At 28.4% G+C, this 20,348-nt stretch overlaps 2 protein-coding genes across 2 annotated transcripts; one reads left to right on the top strand and one right to left on the bottom strand.

Moving 5' to 3' along the window:
* The first annotated feature begins 3,221 nt into the window (after positions 1-3,221).
* LOC106686776 (uncharacterized) lies at positions 3,222-6,542 on the top strand. Its single transcript, XM_014430281.2, has 6 exons — positions 3,222-3,373; positions 3,456-3,584; positions 4,899-4,988; positions 5,122-5,241; positions 5,820-5,978; positions 6,374-6,542. The coding sequence occupies exons 1-5, from the start codon at positions 3,332-3,334 to the stop codon at positions 5,973-5,975; spliced, it is 537 nt and encodes a 178-aa protein (XP_014285767.1). The 5' UTR covers positions 3,222-3,331; the 3' UTR covers positions 5,976-5,978; positions 6,374-6,542.
* Positions 6,543-10,348: 3,806 nt separating this feature from the next.
* LOC106686783 (transcription factor IIIA) lies at positions 10,349-18,405 on the bottom strand (the record flags this gene model as incomplete). Its single annotated transcript, XM_014430292.3, is given in 7 exon segments — positions 10,349-10,809; positions 13,629-13,777; positions 13,942-14,093; positions 14,416-14,583; positions 14,670-14,785; positions 17,582-17,703; positions 17,786-18,405. Coding segments are annotated over 7 exon segments (1,005 nt in total). The 3' UTR covers positions 10,349-10,575.
* Between the last annotated feature and the right edge of the window lie 1,943 nt (positions 18,406-20,348).

The raw sequence follows: 20,348 nt of genomic DNA, 5'->3' as shown, positions 1-20,348 counted from the left end.
AGAGAGAGAGAGAGAGAGAGAGAGAGAGAGAGAGAGAGAGAGAGAGAGAGAGAGAGAGAGAGAGATTTTACAAGATTTAAAACTACTCCGAATTTAAGATTAAGTAAAATAAAATTTAGGAAAATTAAGTAAACTGCTATTTAGAGAGGGTTAATCAAAATATTAAATTTTGAAGTCCAAACACCAGTTAGACCAAGAGGCCAAGAGGAGAAGAAAGTCAGTTATTTCACCTCAATTTTTTATTACTTTAATGAAAACTATGTATAATTACTGAAGAAGTAGTTTTTATTATATCTTCAAAATGTTTATCAGAATAACTAAGAAATGTGAGTTTATTCTTTCAGATATAATGAAAACTACTACTCCCACGAAGATAAACGTTATAACCTACTTTAAAGCACATTAAATTAGCTTTAATTTGAGTGCTTCTAGACATCTGGACGTCGCATGGTTCCTTAGATACAGAGTTCCCAAAATAAATTTTCTAACTACTGATTTTTCAGTACATATTTCATGAAGAGCTGCAATTTAAAAAGCTTTATTTCGCTAACTATTGAACGCAATATGTCTATTAAGGCACATATTTTAGCAAATTTACTCTAATTTAAGTGATGTTCTCTTAGGTTTTCTAGTGTTGTTGGTGATTTTAAAGATATAGAGCTCCGAATGAAAAAAAATTTTTTAACGTTTTGAAACAGCCACCATTTTTTATTCCCCCCACCTATACTTAGCAGACTCATCAATTTTGATTAGTTATTATACATTGTTTTCATTAAAGTAATCAAAAATTGGTGTGAAATAACATACTTTTTTCTACTTTTGGGTTCTTGTATTATATGGTCAGAATAGGTCGGTTACATATTCTTGAAAATTAAAAACAGCTTGCAATAAATTGATTTTTCTATAATTATTATGTGATTTTGTTTTTTTAATATTGGATAAAAATCTTTGTGGAAATGATTTTTAAATTATTCCATTATATTTTAATTTTAAAATTGCGTTTAAACTCCCAAGAGGAAAAAAAATCACTTATTTGGATTTTCAGGAAACGTTTTATCAAAATTGCGCAGTATTTTAATCTCCTAGATCAATCCGTTTAAGCCAGATTATTTAAGAGGAAGCATCAGTATAGAATATCCCTTCCAATAATACTATTCCTTACTAATCCTTTTGGTCTATTTCTTCTAGTTATGTTCTGGAAAGACGGATCCCTTAAAATCAAGCAATCACAAAAATATATACATTCTTTAATTATAAACTTGTTTTTAATCTTATTTTAAAAATACAACGAAATCGGATTTAATTTGTTCGTACTTATTTTGCTAAATACTCTCACTGAACTTCTATGAAGTTCATGCTAACCATGTACCTTGGAGTTATTCTTTATTTTTGTGATGCAATATTATTTATTTTGTTACAAAATATACTGTAAATGCAAAGTATATACTTTCTAATAAATGGTCTGTATAAAGTTATGATGATAAAATGACATTTAGTATGTGAAAATACATTTTGTAAGTGAGAACTCAATTTTTATTTTCTTTATGATCATTTAATTTTTTATTTATATAATTTAAAATGAACATAGAAAAATTAGTTTCATTTTTGCATTCTTTATTTCGTCCTAAATACAATACTTTTTGAATTATGTAAATATTGATTTTTGTTTGGTTTTTATGAGCCTTTTTTTAAACCCTAGTAAAATCATGATATTCGCCCGGTTATTTTCGCGTTGGCAATTCTCCTACAGTTTCTAGGCTTCTTTAGGGCTGTCAGCTGGAAAATCAAACGCCTAATTAAATCATTATTTAACGTTTCACCAATTCAAGCTTTATATAAATTACAAAAAGAGGTCTTCATAGGTGACATTGCTTATTATATAACTATGTAAAGTCAAACTCCCCAGTTTCTAACCTTGCATCCACTTCCATTCCCGACAGTCCTCCGAGGCGCCTGAAAAGAAGATGGCCACGAGACCAGCTAATGTAAAATGTCATTAAATGTAAAATAGATTTACTAAATGTATTATAATGTACAGTTGTAAATAGCAATAAATATATATATTTTTTTAATATATTTATTGAAATTTCCAACTGTATAATACATTTAGTAAATATGATCTTCGTTAAAATGGAGTGTTCCAGGCGTGTAGAGCAACTACCCATTGGTACCACTCTAATGGCATTTTACATTAGCAGGTCTCGTGGCCATCTTCTTTTCAGGCGCCTCGGAGGATTGTCGGGAATGGAAGTGGATGCAAGGTTAGAAACTGGGGAGTTTGACTTTACATAGTTATATAATAAGCAATGTCACCTATGAAGACCTCTTTTTGTAATATATATAAAGCTTGAATTGGTGAAACATTAAATAATGATTTAATTAGGCGTTTGATTTTCCAGCTAACAGCCCTAAAGAAGCCTAGAAACTCTAGTCGAAACGTTGGCACAATTAAATAGGTTAGACCAATTTGTTTGTGTTTCACTTTGACCGCACCCCCAACCATCTTCTCCTCGTACGTCATCCACGGTCATCTATCTCTCATAATTAGATAATGATTTATTTCCTGCTGTTTGAAAGACTTAGATATTTCTTTTGAAATCTTCCAGTAATATACTAACAGCTTTACAGTAAAATTTTAAAATATAATCTGTGCATTGGAATTAAATGTTAACATTTTTGTTAAGTTAACAATCTTTTCATCTTGTTTATAATAAAAAGAATTATTATTATTATTCTATGGGCACAACAGACCATGGAGGCCTAAGTCCTCGCGCGATGTATTTCCCAATATTAAGAGGTATATTCCCCGTATTAGGAAATATATCGCGCGTTTCTTGACGTGGTTAATAGAATAAGATTATAAAATTTAATTAATTATAGCTAATAAATAGGGGAGATAAAAACTAAATTTGAAAGAAAGAAAAATAATTTTTTTCTCTAGCTACCAATGCCTTTGTTATATTTTTTAAACATTTCAACTACTACTTTAGGGACTAATGTTCAAGAAATAAGAGATTTTTTAATAAAACAGCATACTAAGAATGGTTTCTAGAACAGGCATATTTTTGCTAAAACTTTCACATTTTCAAGTAGGTTATAAAAATTTCACATTTGTTGATGTCCCCCAAGTCCTGCCTACGTGCTTCCCTTGAATGTAACAATCGGATAATTTTATCTCATGAATCAGTTGTCACATTTGATGAAAGTTCTTATCAGTGGTAAACACTCCAAAAGGCGGTATATAAGCTGAAAAGAGCCGTTACAGATCATTCTCTAGTATCTTGTGACTGATTACTGTGAGGTACCAAGTAATCGTTCAGAGTTATCGAAAATGGGTTTCTTACTTGGGCTTGAGCACGCTAATTTGACGATGGTTTGTATAATTACATATTTCCATTAACTACATATTTTTTTTTAAAAAATAACAATAATGCAATTCTTCAACTATTCTGCAGATGTCATCGACTTCCAGGAACGGGAGTCAGGCGTCTTCTCGAAAGAGCAGTCTAGGGGTTGGTGACGTTTCGAATGGATCTGTCTCAGGGAAGGTCAACCATCACGGACCAAACCATGACAATGGACAGGTAATATTTAAATAAATTTTATATAGTTGAATTTCGTAGTATTAAGTGTTCCGAAATAGAAATAGGTACCTAATAAAGCGTTTACAACATGAACACCAAAACGTAAATTATCTTGATAGTTTGACATTTATTCATTTAAAAAGATAATTACTTAGTACATTAATGCAATGCTAGAATATTATCACGGTGTTATTACAACAATTGGTTGAGAAACTGGAGGGGAGATAATATAACATTTTACAACAATGTTGACAAGATTTCCCAACTATATTAAAATAATTTAATTTTCTCTATAATCTTCAGAAGAATTGTAATGTTACCAACTCTTTTATATATTATCTTTTCACTTTCTTAAGACTGTTTTTTTATTGTATAAATAAAATAAATTTTTATCTAAGTTACCTGAGACAAGTTAAGTCTCAAAACACTTTATTATTTCTTTAAAAGTCCAAAGTTTTGGCCAATTTTATAATTATGGTATAATAATTTATTGTTTTATCAAATAAAGAATATTTTATGATAAGAAAGTGATTAGTATTGTAAAAAAATTAAATTAACAATCTTTCTAACATGCAAATAATGAAAAAAATATGATATTACAATTTTATTAATGATATCTAATAAATAAGAGAGATTACAACTAAATTTAAGCGAAATAAAAATTATCTTTAACTTTTAATACCTTTTTTAAAAGTAAAGACATCTCAACTACCAAATAACACTAATGTTGAATTTTTTTTTTTTATTAAAACAGCCATTTTATTAAGCTTTTAGAAGCAAATAAGTTAGTTCTTATTCAGTATTCTCCCCTTAGACTGCCAGGTCAGGGGCTAAAAAAAGGAATCCCTTGATTTCCTGAGGTCCTCAAGGCTACTTATAAATTATGATTTATAAATAAATACTTATAAAATAGAAATAAGTGTACTTTGATGTCTATTCTATTGTAATTATTATTTTTTCCTGAATAACAAGAGGTTACAATCTCAATTATAGAACCACTCATTTAGACTTAGTTTAGAGATTTTTTCATTGTTTCTATTTGTAAAGGGCTGCAAGTTTTTAAATGCCTAAATACTTTTATTTCTATGATTTTTGTTTCCCCAAAAATAACAAGAGATCATAAACTGAATTATAGGACTATTACTTTAAACAACTGAGTTACGAGAACTTTCTATAGTTGTTTCTATTTTTAATTTGGGATATAATTTCTTGAATTCCTAAATATAAAAGCTAGTCTAACATGAATTTTAGTCCAATTTTTAGTATTGCCAACCTGATAAACATTTATTTCATTGTATTTATTAATGATTTCAGAACTATCATTTGAACGTCACCCATAACTCATCGGAAGTCTGGATGAAGGAGAAAGAAGTATCTGACATTCAGTGCCGTCTTCAACCTCAGGTAAGTTTTAGATGTTTCTATACCCACCAAAATTAGTTTACTCAAAGTAAAAACAAAAATATATTATTGAATCATGTTAATATAATACATAATTGTCAAGACATGTAAATAACATTGATCAACTTCATTCCAGTTTTGTGATGATTGCCATAACTGTTCAAACTCACATGATTCTGAAATTGGACAGCGTTTGAAAAGGACCCTCAGCAAATTCAAAATTTCTTTGGGCAAAAGCCACAAACCAACTTCCGAAGTAAGTAATAATAGCACAATATATTGATTAATAAGAGCAAAATAATATTTTTTTTATATTACTATTATTTTTATAACTATAAAACAAATTATTACTCAAGAAAGTTAAAGCAGTCCAACAGTATTGTAGATAGAAAGTGATAATTTTAAAGAAATAGACTTAAAATTTTTCATGATTTTTCTGATGAAAATTACCTCTTTTAAATGTTTTATTTTTTTATTTTTGTTACTTTTAAAATATTAAATAGCAATATAATTTTACGTGTTGTTTATATCTGTTAAGAATTTATACTGAAATTAAAGTCTTTAATCTGAAAGGTCCCCTTTGGTTAAAACACCCCTTTATTAAAAAATATAGATATGTATATTTTACAAGAAATATAACTAGTATTAATATTCAAGGTTTAACTAGGTTTTTAAATGAAACAAACTAGGTTAATTTTTTTGAAAAAAAAAACGAACAGCTTTGGTTGTCACTATGACAACAAATTATAGGAAGTGCTACCTTTTGTAGAAAATATAAAGAAGCCTTAGCCTAAAGGATTTTAAAAAAACATCATTTTTTTTTCTTTTTTCTAGGTTGTTACTGGTTTGAGGTACTCTGTTGATTTTGATGCCACTGATGAGGCCTCTGGCAGATCTTTTAGTTCTGGAGCAATCAACAGCTTGGGGCATAGATCTTCACAGGATTCCTCCATATTAAACTTCAAAACTGTACAAAGAGCAAGCTTTTAAATGGTAAGCACAGATTTTCAATTGCTTTGACAATATAAAGATAGCAGTTGTTTAAATATTTGAATGATTCATTCATTCAATGAATGTTTTAACAATATTTAATTTGATTATGAACATAGTTGTACCTTTTCAAATAAGGGATTTTTTAATTTTGTCTGTAATATTTATAATTCATAGCCCCTACAGATCAGTCTATATGCTTACTGTATACATTCACTAAGTCACTCACTAGGAATTGCATCCATCATTTTTACTTTCTATATATTTCTTATAACTTCTACATTTTTCACAAGTCCATATACAAATTCAATCAAATAATATACTTATAAAGAGTCAAATGAAAACTTAATACTAAGTCAAATTAATTATTAATATTTTTATGTTATTTTTTATTACAGATCACAACTGAAACTTTAAAGAATGAACAGAGATTATCGAGGCCCCAACAACAGGTACCTCTATTTGGGTAGTGGATGCTTTAACATCTTAATTTGTATCTAATTATTATTTGTAATTCTTATTTTTTAAATAATAATAATAATAAATTGCCTTTGAATCTCATGAAAACACTTTTGTTTTTATTATGAATCCTTTTTTTATTTTATTTTACTCATTTAAAAAAAAAGAAAACTACATTCAATATGGTCCGATCAGATGACAGCATCTATTGGTCAGTGCCAAAAAAACACATAAAAATGATAGACATAAGTAAAATGTAAATATTACAGTTTAGACTATTACGGCGTTGTGGAAGGCTAAACAATTTTTAAGGTAGATAAGTGTAATATGAATTAGTCTAAATTGAAACAATTAATATTTTAATTAACAACTACTAAAATGAAAATAAAGTAGAAAATAAAAATTATTTTAAAAAAATTAATGAAATAAAATAAATAATAATAACAACTGAAAGAATTTTGAAGTGAATAATAAAGCTGCAAATTTACAATTAGTGAATTAATATAACAATGAGAATAAAACAAGATTATATAGTATATTATAAAAACAAGGATCCAATAATATCTATTACTAAGCAAACACAAACATTGCTAATACAAATTGTAATATAGTAAATAAATTATGTGGAATTAAGAGAAAAATACAGAGAGATATGGTCATTTGATGAATCAAAATCAATTATTGGGAAACATAGAAGTAAGAAAGTACCCAGTTAAATATTTCTTTTTTATTATTTTTTTGTGGTTGATTTATTTATTAGTTCTTCTGGTAAGCAATTGAACAGATATGGTACGATACAATCTAATACATACGTTTACCAAATTTATTGTTATAGGGTGGTTCGATAAATTTAATTTTGTTTCCAATATTTTTTAGATATATTATTTCTTTTCTAAATAAAATAATTTTTTTAATGTTAGTATGCTGAATTTTAATAAGACTGATATTTTAGGCATTTTAAAGAATGAGAAGAAGAAATATTGACATAGAATAATCTTAACAAGCTCTACAAATACATTAAGATCAAGAGTTTTGTTGATTCTGATATTCTCTGGGGTTCATTGTGGGTACAATGTTGGGAGATATTACTCAAATTAGTTATAATTTGCTGGTAAGCTGGTGTGAAATGTATTTGAAATGAATTAATCATGGTGAAAAGTGAAAATAAAACCTCTACTCTTGAATGATTAATTAAACGACTGATTATAAGCGATTAAGCCAAAGGAGTTTACTATATGGTTTAGTTAGGTTGGTGTTAGAATTAATTTTTACTATTTATTTGAATGGGATTACATAGAATAATAGAAGCTTCTGCAGTTTTACTTGGTTGTTAATTTGTGATGCTATTCAGGTTTTTGATGGAACTTGAAGGCTGGTTCTTCTTTTATGATCTCTTCTCTTCCTAATTCTACCTCTGCCCCTTTCCCTGGGTGCAGTGAAGAATCACTAACTCATCCTGAATGTTTGATCTCAGCTAGAAATGATGTGCTCTGAGGAGAAACTGTGTTCACTCTGTATATGATCATACCAATTGGATCCAGAGAGCCTACTATTTTATGAGTTTGTCAATAGATGGCAGGGTCATGATATCCTATTCAAAATGTATGAGGGGTCTTCCTCAAACAAGTTTGTTTGAACACACTAATTCAGAAGCTACCAGTACTATTTTAAATTTTTTTTAGTATCACATAAGTCTTTTATTGAGAAAGACATCAGGCTCTATAGTATCACCCCACGACTGAAAAGCTTTTGAGTGTTCCAGGCCTTACTCTTGCCTAGACAATGCCTAAGAATGGTTCTGTGGATGTGCTATAAGGCAGTTATTGAAAAATTATTATTAATTAAAAATATATAGTTTTTCAAATAACTCAAAAAATATACATCTCCTAGAACATTACAGCTCACTTTATGAAATATACTTAATAAAAGGATGCGTTCAAAGAAAAACTCAAATAGTGATTAAACTATTTAATGTGAGCCAACGTTTCTCCCCCCGTTGCAGGGCAGCATCAGGGCTTTCAGTCTCGAAGTCAGAGTGAAAGTGCTAAGTGAACTCAGAGTGAAAGTGCTAAGTGAACTCAGAGTGAAAGTGCTTCCGTTTTCGCTCTGACTTTGAGTTTGAAAGCCTTGATGAATCCCTGCAACGTAGGTCAAAATGTTAGCTCTCAATAAATAGTTCAATTACTAATTGAGTTTTTCTTTGACCACACCCGGACCATCTTTCTTTTATTATTACACGCTGTCAATCAGCGATCTTCCAGAAATATATTTAAATTCTTTACAAGTTAAAAAAAAAAATAATCTTAATTGGAGTAATACTAAAGATACTAGATATTGGATCTTGGATTATCTTTATACATCCATTGTACAGAAGATGTTTTATATCAATTTTTATTTTTGCTTACCTGTATATAGAATATATAATAAGGAAAAGTGTTACGATTGTGCGAAATTTCAAATTCGAGTTTTTGGATGAAAGTACACATTTTGAGGTCCCTAAAGCCCAAATAAACAAGTCTCCCAAAATGGGATGTTTGTGAGTGAGTCGACAGACCATTTATTTTTCTTATATAAAAAAAAATATCAACTAATACTTCCATAGATTTATATAGCTTGATAAAAATTTTCTGTGCTTATTGTTATAGTCTTATCACATTTTACAATGTTTGTATTTTGTTCTCATTTAGCCCTGCGAAATGGGCAATATGTTGGTTACTAATAAATAGTTTTTGAGCATTTTTGTACCATCTTCCTACAATTAATTACATACCATTAACTAATAATCTTTCAATAAAATTATTTTTCTTAAACAATTTTTTTTTTTTAATTTTTCCTTTCACTTATGTATAAATGGTAAATATAGGAAGAGGAAGCATTGCGAATATGAAAAATTTTGACTTTAAGTTTGAACAAAATACATATTTTGAGGTCCTCTAAATCCAAAAAAACAAGTCTGTATGTGTATATAAACAGCCTAGCTCAAAAACGAAAAGTCGTACAAAACTGAAATTACATTTTTATGGCAGGTTTATGCCTGGGATGAGAGAGCAACATTTTGGATAAAATCAACCGATCGGAAGTGCCGCTTTTTAGAATCGATTTTTCACATTTTTTAAAAATTTTCTTGAAAAAGATTCCAACAATTTTGATTAGATTCGCCATTTGAATGTAAATGTAAGTGGCCTTTAATATCAGAAAGGTCTTATCCTCATTTAAATAGTCTGACAGAGCTTAAATAACAAATTTCTAAAAAGTCTTTCCCTAAAGTACCTTTAATTTTGTTAAATTGAAAAAATTAACAGTTCCCATTATTTGCAATAATAAACAATAGATAAATACAAAATATAAAAACATTCTATGAATAAACAAAGGAGAAAAAAGTAGAGACAGCTTTGAATTGAAAAAAAAATCGAGACTGCCGAACTCTCCTGATTGTTAGTATATGTTTACAACTCCTTTATCATTAGTTGAACTGTTTTATTCTTGGTAGGAAACAAGTTAATATTTGTTATTAATATTTCCACCTTAAGAACCCTTAATTTTTATAGCAACAAAATAAAAAGATTTTGTTCAAAATTTTCCTCCATTCTGGTCTAGTTTTTTTTTTTTTGTTTTTTTTTTTCGAAAATTAGAAAAAATAGCGATAACGTGAACAGGAGTCGACCAATCTACTCAAAACTTGGGGACGTAAGTAGGATGCTAAGTGAAACGTTTTGCGATGTGTGTACTGCACCAAATTTTCAACTTTTAACACAAGACTCTTACACTTATGTTTTACTAACAGATGATTAATTAAAAGAGAATATAATTTAGTTCCATAATTTACTTTAATTAAAATTCCTATATTCAAACAATAAAGAATTAATGCAGACAAATATCAGTAAGGTCACTAAAGCTAACAGAAAAAACTAAGCTGTGAAAACAATAACAATTTTATTTTTAAATTAGTAAAATTAAAAACAACTTTGATCTTTAAACAAAATTAAAACTTTTTACTATTTAAAGGTTTTAAAAAAACTGAAATATACAAGATTCTAATAGCAAATAAAATGAAAATGTCAATAACAATGAAAGTTAAAGAAAATAGAATTGAAACTTTTTTGAACAGTTAAAAGAAAAAAAAAAGATCCTATCATTCTGGTCACATTTCACCATCTTGTATAATTCTTACAACTTCTACCGTAGGTTCTCCTTTCACTAGTAAGTCATCAATAACCTTTGGCACTATTAATGTAGATAGAACGCTGGCAAATGATTTTTTGGGAATACCCTTGTCTTTTCGAGGTGCCCTAGGTTTATTAGAACTAGACGATTGTTCAGCATTTTTGATTTCTGTTTTTTCGTGTATCTTCCTTATGTGTCGTCTGAGTGAAGCCTACAACAAATAGTATCAGTGAAAATAATAGCTAAAAACCTGTGTACAATAATAATTACAATAAATCTCCAAATAAGATATGTGATGTACAAAAAGGTGAGTCTGAAAAATTGTAGTATTGCCAACTCTCGCTCTAAAATATAAATTCACTGGATAAACATTAGTAATTATTTATCAGTCCTTTCCACAGTTTGTCGTAATAAAAATAAAACTTACAAAAGAGGTTGGATAAAGATATAAAATGTTCTGAAATTAATTAATAAATAAAAAGGTTTTGCAGGAATAGTGATATAATAAACTAATGTTTGTTAGTAAAACAATTTTAATTTATAGAAATTAAATATTTTTATGTCTATTGTTTTAATTCTCTCTAAGTTTATTATATTACTATCACTCCCATTTTTTATGATTTCTACTCTTTCAATAATTTTATTTTCAGTTAATCCATGTATTTATATAAACCTGAATATACTTTTTGTTTCTGTCTGTATACTGTATATAATCTGTATGTAAGATCTCATACATTTATCTCAAACACTTGCCTATTGTAATATTTTTTTTTTTTTATATTTGAAAAGTAAGAAACATTTTTTTTTTTTTGATAGATTTATTTATTGATAGATATTACAATCTTCCACACAATTGTGGGCAATAGGTAATAGTGATGAATGATCTCATACATACTAAAATTAAAAAAATAAATAAAAAAAAAACTTAAAAAAAAAAAAACTCTGAAAATATATACAAACAAAGGAATAAACAAGATGAACATAATCAAACTATCTGTATGAAAAATAAATAAATAAAATAACGTAATGATAAAATAATATATACAATATTTACACAATCAACCTGAGGATCTCTGAGCCCACTCTATCCCCCACGTGTGAGGGGTAGAGCAGAGCTTAAAAGATCCCAGTGCATCCCTCTCGCCGCATCACTGGTAATGAGCCAGTGGAGGCTGAGCAATTGTAATATTAGACTAGAGATTAAAAGTCAGTTTACATATATATTGTAATGATTTCTTTTTTTTTTTTTATATAAATTTTTATTTTTATACATAAATAGTTTTATTCAATGTATCAGCGTCCATTTGCTTTATTAAACCAAAATGCAAGCTAACCAATTTGGTACAGTCAAATATGGAGTTTAAAAAAACATCGTTCAAACAGTCAAGATGGCAGAGTCATTCTGAAGTCAGTAGAATCGCTGCCATGTTAAGCAGATTCAAATATTTTCAACTTTATTTATTTTTCTATCATGATTGTATTTACAGTAAATATAAAAAAAAAAAAAAAAAAAAATAGAAGAGGAAAATAAGTAATAAGGAGAATCATGGATAAAAACCCAAAACAGTTTTGCTACAATTGATGTTTACATCAAATAACAAGGCATGAGAATGAAGAAAGGAAATGAGACTTTTTTGCCAGGATGGCGGGAGAGAGGGCGTCTCCTAGAAGCTGGTGGCGCTGAACACCTTTACCAACTGACAGTGGTAGATATTTAGAAGCAATACATCAAGAATCACCCCAGTCATCCAAGAAGACTATATAATTGAAGGAAGAAAGACTCTTTATTTGAGTGCTGGTGGATTGCACTCCTGGAAACTGTAAGAGGACCAATCCTTTGTTTACTGTCAAAAGTAGCATCTTGAGGAAGAAGACACCAAGAACTATCAGTCATCGGAGAAGATTATAAAATTGGTTAGTTTGCTCTACCTAGGATCTAATTATACTTGTAAAAGTAGCTATTATTTTAGTTAAGTGTCATTGTGTTCTGGAAATCCTGCCCTGAGATAAGAGTCAATAATGTTATATAATTTAAAATAAAATTCTCATATCTATTTAATATTCAATCTTTTCATTTGAATCTTGTAATCATCAAAGCAATATTTTAGATCTGAGAATAATATTAACTATAAAAAATTCCCTTTGATTTATTTTAATAAATCTGGAATATTACAATATATATTATAAAAAATCTAACCCTTTTTCAAGGTAAGTGAAGTAGTGGAGAAATCTATACCAATTTTTTTCAATCAGGATCAGGTACTTCCCTTTTTGTTTATTTGTGATTTTTTTCAATAATTTTAATATTTCCTTTTTACTTGTTACAGTACCTTTCCTTTGGCACATTTACTTCATCTACCAGTTTACAATTTACACCTACATTTTTACCATATTTGTAACTATTTCTAGTAAGTATTTTTCTACAATTTATTACTCTAGTTCTTTATTTACAATCCTACCACACCTGGCTGTATTTATTAGTAATTAGTTTCCTATCCACCTATATTTAACCTTTCTTAACTTAAGCTTAATATTATTTTTTGTATAAAAAAAAAAAAAGGTTTTTTTTGCATATTTTCTTACTTCTTACAATGTTTTTATCTTGTTTTCCTTTAGCCCAGATGAAGCCATACAATGCGTGGTGAAACATTGGTTAACATTAAATAGTTTTTTCTACTATTTTGTACCTTTATTTACTGCCACCCAAACTATCTTCCTACAACCTAATTTATATGGTCAACTATCTTCTTCCAATATACATAATACTAATTATTAATTGATAACCAACCCTATAATAAAAATGTATGTAATTAAATAAATTGTATGTTATAATTTTTTATATTATAATGTTTGATTCTTAGTTTGTTTTATTAATAATGTCCTTTTCATCACATGCTACATTATTCCGATATCATCATTATAAATATTATCAAATGCCCACACATTTCATAGAGAAAGTACTAATTTAAACAGAAACATCAACATTAATCAAAATACTGTACTTTTACTTTACAATAAAGAGTAACATACTTTGCCTAGAAGAGTGGCCTGGCAGAGATCGCATGAAAACTTTTTCAGTTCTGATTGCACCCTCAATGTTTTGTTCATGTGTCGAATGATATGCGTCTCCAAAAAGTGTTTGTTACGGTAACCTTTCTTGCAATATACACATATATAATCTATATAAAAAAAAAAAAGGAAAGAAATACTTAAAAGACATTTAAAATTTAATTATTATGACATAAAACCAATTAATCTTTTACGTAGTGTATGACTGTTATAAAACTGTAAATACAATACAAACTAGTAACGATAATTATAAATATCACTTGATAATTCTCACCATAGGGGTGTGATTTCAAATGTTTTCTTAGACTAGACCAGTTTTTATATGCTTCCATACATGTTTTCACAGGGCACAAATGTAATACATGACCTCTTTGATGCCGTTTCAGTAAGAACAGATGATCGAAACCTGTGTTGCACTCATTGCAACTGAAAATAAAATAATTTAAACCATCAAATTAACATTGCTAAAGCGAGGATTTTTTGTCTTTTAATGGGAGGTGTCCTCAATTTAGAGGTTTTAAAAAAAGTATACATGTACAATACATACCATAAAAAAAAATACATATACATGCTTATAAATGTAAAAGGAATGTTACAGTATTAATAATTGTTTAAATCAAAATACTTTTGAATAAGTCATAGATATATGGTGTGTGAATTTGAAGGAAATGGTCAGGGCTATGGTAAAGTTTATTACTATATGCATTATTAATAATATAAATAAAAAAATAGATATAAATATACTCACGAAAACGGATGATCAACTGAATGTGTTAAAAGGTGTTTCCTTAGTTGGTTACGTTTAAAAAAACTTATACCACAAGTTTTACATGTTTTTTCTTCATGCGTTCTTGTAAAATGCTTCTTTTCAAACTGTAAAGTTTTAAATTCTTTTGGGCATCCCGGATGACGACATCTATTGGAAAAAAACAAAGTTAATAAAAAAATAAGAACAAATGCATGAGAATAAATTAAAATATAAAAGGAACTAAAATATCATACTTTATCAATTTAGTGATAATATTTTTTATTTTATGAGCAGTAATTTTATGCCTCCGCAAGTGATAATTTGAGGTATAGGACTTATCACAATTTTCAAAATCACATGGAAACGGTCTCTGAAAATGAAATAAATTAATACATATAACCTAAGTTATTAATTATCAATCAGAATGATTAAGGAAAAATATTTTTAAGACCTCATTCATCTTGATTAATTACTACCTCTTTTGTCTTACTTAACATTATATTTGGTTTCTTAATTCTAGTATTGTACTTACATATTTCATTAGTAACATATATTTTCTTTCTCTCCTTTTTTTTTTTCCACACTTTTAATTTTTAAATTAAAATATCCATATTTCTTTGTTTCTTTGCACTATATAACTTTGTATTTTTATTTCCTAAATAATGTTATTTTACATATTTAATTACCTATAGATACATGTTATTTTCCACTTCTTTTATTACTTTATTTTTATTAATTTTCATCCCGTACAATTATTTACTTAAATCATTCTAAATATTTTTTTATTCATTGGTTATCTTCTTCTTTGTTCTTAGCCCTGATAAAGGCTAAAAATTCTGGCCAAAACGTTGGGACCATTAAATAAGGTTTTTTCAACTTATTTGTGTTATTCTCTAACCGCACCCCAACCATCTTCTCCTCATATATACTACCCTCGATCAACTATCTTCTCATTATTATTATATTTAATACTCATGCAAGAAGAAATATGTAAGTTCGTCAATTGGTAAATTGAAAGACTCATTGGGAAAATAAGTATGATAAAGTATTGCTACGGTGAATAATTTTGAAATATCTGTCCAGAAACGAGTGAGGATTTATTTAAAATCAAAGTGAGGGGAGGAGTAAGTGAAAGTTGTGTGATGCACACACCATACCAGATTATCTCACCATAATACTTGGTGAAATATGTAACCAATTAATATTGGTATATTTTTTAGACACAGTGTATTAATTAGTATTCTATCTGCTGCAGCTAACATATGTTTTAGTATTCAATTAAGTAACACATGGCTTCTGTTATGTTAATAACTATTATTTAAACCGTAGAGGCTATAAACAATACCTTCAGGGCACAGTTGTGTATAAATTGTTGGCTCAGACGTGGTACAGACGTGCTTATCTCCAGAAGCAGTATTATTAGCCAGCAGTCTGGACTGCTGTCTTCTAATCCCTCTGTCTTCCTAATCACTTTTTGCCAAGGTGACTACGATGTTGACTTATCCTCCATGCGGACAAGGCAAGACGTACTTTTTTTCTAATCTTCCTCCATGAGGACAAGAACAATCTACCAACCACATGGTCAATACAAGCCCTATCAAACCCATGGTGATATAAAAATTCAAAGATAAAGATGCATTTTTTTCTTTTTCCACAATATATTTTCTTTTATAAAACCTTATTAGTAAGATAGTAATAGATTTAAGTTGCGTTACGTTCTTTTTTTCAAGTTTACATGATTTGAATTTTTAGATATTTTGCCTTCAAAAGTTTCATTTTATTATGTTAAATTATGCAAAAAGCAACATTCACAAAATTTGACATTGCATTTCTTTTACTTTCATTACTCTTTACAGTTGGGCTAGCAAAGGTTCCTTTTGAACCCCTACCGATCATAATACTATTCATTTATATTTATATTTTTAATTTACTGCATCTTTTTTTTTTTAAATCATTTGTTATATGATGTTCTATTCTATATTCTAGTCTTATCATATTCCACCATATTTGTATTTTGTTCTTATGTAGCCCTGCCTGCAAACTAGGGTGAAACATTTGTTCTTAATAAATAGTATTTCCACTATTTCGTGTACCTTCCTATCATGTTCCTACAATTAGTTATATACTGTAAACTCTTCATCTTCCAATAAAACTGTTTTCTTAAAAATATATTTTTATTGTATTTTTTTTTTCACTTTTTAGTTTTCAAAACATTTGAAGGTTTTTTTGACACTTATAGAAAATCATTATCTAGATGAAGCATTACATATTGACAAGAGGTACTAATGCCTTAGTACTGCTTGGCCACATCTCTGTCAATATTCCACAGTACATTTTCTGCCTCTTGATTCCATTTAAAAGACTAAGATGGCTTGAAGCTACATAAGCTTGATCTCTCTCAAATAATATCTAGTCGAAAGATATAACAGCATCTCCTACAGTGTTTCCCTGTGTTTTGTTCAGTTCTCAGAATAAATCATATTTAGTGCATTTCAGCCCTTAGAATATTGCAAATCTATAACTAAGGTACAAGGATAAATCAAACTAACCCTCACAAAGTGGTCATCATCCAGCATTGTATAGTTTCCATGAATTCATGTAAAACTAGAAGAGTGGTCATCGAAATGTGTGTAAAGGGCCTTAACATGGTATTATTAAGACTCCAAGTATAGAAATCCTAAAGTCACCTTCTTCCTCCATCATCAGACCATCTGAATCAATTATCATTGGGTTTATACACATTGTACCGAATTCTAACTTAACCAAATAATTGGATGTGAGCTAGAACATAGCTATCCAGAAACAGTGAAACTAAATAAAAGCCTTAAAAAGATATCATCATAATATTTAATATTAAAAATTATTCTTTTAAAGATTGCTGGATTTAACTATCTTAGGTCTGATCTTTCCATTTTATATTTCAGAAATGATATAGGACCATCATTCCCAGGGGATCGTAGCAGGGTAGATCCGGCCAGGAATAATTGCCTTTTTTTTTACGTTATGATCTCTTGTGAGATTGTGACATGTCGTACATTGACCAACCAAGCAGTGAAACTAAAAAAAAAGCCTTAAAAAACTATCAAAATATTAAATATTAAAAATTCTTCTAGATAATAAAATAATGATAAGCAATCATAGTACTACAGAAACTAAAAAAAATTACCTTCCCCAAATGTACAGCTTTGTGAGCTTGAAGCCTCCAAGGGCGAGAAAATTGTGCATTACATCCAGCAAAGTCACAATGATGAGGTTTTTTTGCTTGTTTTCCTGGAGACCTGGGACTGTCTATAAAAAGTAAATAAAATTTTATAATGAACTATAAACAGATCACCTTTACTATATCTCATTTAGCTTATTTTTATATTACCAGTAACCACAGGAAATATATTTTCTAGGACATCTGAAGATTCTGAACCAGATGTGCGAGTCATTTCTTAAGAATTATTTAATTCTACCTGTATAAATCAATATAAACATATATAAATAAAAAATAAATTAACATACCTATTTTATATAGAAATATTACTTCATGAAATGTCATGAACACTTCATTTAGGGAGTGACACTCCAGAAAATCTATGCATAATGGAAACAATGTTGTGAAATTTATATACTGGGCAGTGAAATATATTGAACATAAATTGATTATTTTGCTGGCCAGTACAATTATCACTGCAACAAATCAATTCCGTCATTTGTTGTCTTTACTTGGTTTTCAATGAATATTAACACAAAAGAATCAATCTAAATTACTCCATGCTCCGCTTCGCCTTTGTATCATACATAACAAGTTAAATCTATTGGTTTCAACTCGAAGATCATAAACTTCAAAACAAACTCAGGTCAAAATATGTCACTGTTCATGTAAACAGCTTCCAATTAGTCGGAAAGCAAAATGTGTCCCTATTTAAGAAAATAATTCAAACTAACATCTTGAAAATAATTAACGATAACCAGTGTTCAAGAAAGATTGAATAAAGTTTAATTTATATCAGTTCATCTGTTCTCAAAAGTTTTTATTGTACAACTATTATAGCAAAACAGTGACAAAACAATGTAATTTAGAGGGTATTCAGATGAGGTTGATTTGTTTTGAAACTGAATTTTCAAGAAAATTAAGATTTAACTTATAATATTACAAATTTTAGTGTAGGAAGATAGTCTGGGTGGCGGTCATTAAAGGTATCAAAATAGTAAAAGAAAACTATTTATTGTTAACCAACATTTTGTCCCACTTTGCAGGGCTAAATAAAAAAAATAGATACAAGTATTATAGAATTGACAGAACATTAAACTAAAAAAACATTTCAAAACACATGTTATGTATATAAAAAAGAAATAATAATAACATAACGAAGTATACATAAAGGTGGACTTGAAACTTGTTACTAATAAATACAACCAGGTGTGATAAAAGTTCTAAATACAGACCTAGACTAATAAATTGTAGAAAAATACTCCTTAGAGTTAATTTTATTAGTAAGATTTATTATAACATATAAATAGGTAAACTGACAGAAACATCTAATCTCTTATCTTATCTACCGTTGGTTAACAATAAACAGTTTTCTTTTACCATTTTGATACCTTTAATAACCGCAACCCGGACTATTTTCCTACAATCTATTTTATATGATCAACTATCTTCTTCCTATTACAAATTTTAATGTCAGCACAACTTAAAATAAAAAAAATTATATGGTATCAATTAGAAATTTGATTTAGACCATAATTTATTATTTCCCAGAAAACGTTATATAAATAACTCATAGGTAGATCAGAAAATAATCAATGAACGTCTTTATAATATTTTTTGTGAACTACAAAAAAAAATACCTTGCAATCCCAAAAGATTCAATTCAAGCATTAACTAAGCAAATATGCATTTTAAAAACATCGTCTGTAAATTATGTGTACAACTTGGATAGAAATAAAATGTACCACTTGAAAATTCAAAGCAACACACAATAATTATTTTGACAAAATACTATAATATCTGAATAACCACGTGGGATTTGTTATGGTTAAGGTTCATAACACTGTTCCAAAGAGGTAGAAATTAAATTTTTCATATTTAGAATATGAATTACAATAGGTTATTCACTGCATTTTTTTTTTTAAGGAATCAGTCCTTCAGTTATCGTTTTCTTACAATATTATTCTTCCGAAATTACATCTTCCAAAGTTTCCATATCAAAGCATTCACCACTCAAAGATTATTAGTTTCTTTTACTTTTTCTCTAGCAGTCAAGTTGCATCAGCAAGGCAAGATGTCGGATTGTTCGGATATCCTTTTATATGTATCTCATTTTAATACCTTAATTTTCCTTTTTTGTTCCTGATTGTTGTAATTTTAATAGTTTTTTTTTTTTATCTTTTTAGCCTTGCAAAATGAGGTGAAACGTCAGACTATTAATAGTTGAAAACTATTTGGTTCTTTTTTTTACCGCTACCCTAACCATCTTCGTATTATCAGGTTAATAATGTACATAATACAAAATGATAAAAAAACGGAAAAATAAATATGAGAAAACAGAATTTAACAAACTAAAAGACGGAAAATATAAAAGTAAGTTAAGATTAAATAAAGATTGAGAAATAATAAATACAAATAAAATTATAACAATAAATGAATAATGAATAAATCAGGGTGGTCCTGTTCAAGTTGATAGCTTTAGAGACTGACAGAAAATTTCTTTCTTTTATTTTATTTGTTTATAATTTTCTTTTCAATTATTTTTACATGATTTTAACCCTACCTTAATTTAACTTTTTATATCTTATTATCTTACAATGTCAAAATGTTCTTAGTTGTTTTCATATCTTTTTAGCCCTGATCAAGCTCTACAAAGTAGGAGAAACATCAGAAAATAAACAGTTGTTTCCTATTTTTGTTCTCTTTTGACCATCTTTGATCATCTTCTTCATAA

This window comes from Halyomorpha halys, unplaced genomic scaffold (assembly GCF_000696795.3).
Source record: "Halyomorpha halys isolate HHAL.00 unplaced genomic scaffold, Hhal_1.1 Scaffold876.1, whole genome shotgun sequence".
Classification (NCBI taxonomy): Eukaryota; Metazoa; Arthropoda; class Insecta; order Hemiptera; family Pentatomidae; genus Halyomorpha; species Halyomorpha halys.
The sequence above is the reverse complement of the archived record's forward strand: the minus strand, read 5'-3'. Positions and strand labels throughout refer to the sequence as shown.

Bases quoted from the DNA above. Each gene is read 5' to 3' on its own strand.
- LOC106686776 (XM_014430281.2), top strand. From the start codon at position 3,332: ATGGGTTTCTTACTTGGGCTTGAGCACGCTAATTTGACGATG. The intron at 3,585-4,898 runs GTAATATTTAAA...TAATGATTTCAG, and splicing joins CAAACCATGACAATGGACAG to AACTATCATTTGAACGTCAC. The intron at 5,242-5,819 runs GTAAGTAATAAT...TCTTTTTTCTAG, and splicing joins GCCACAAACCAACTTCCGAA to GTTGTTACTGGTTTGAGGTA.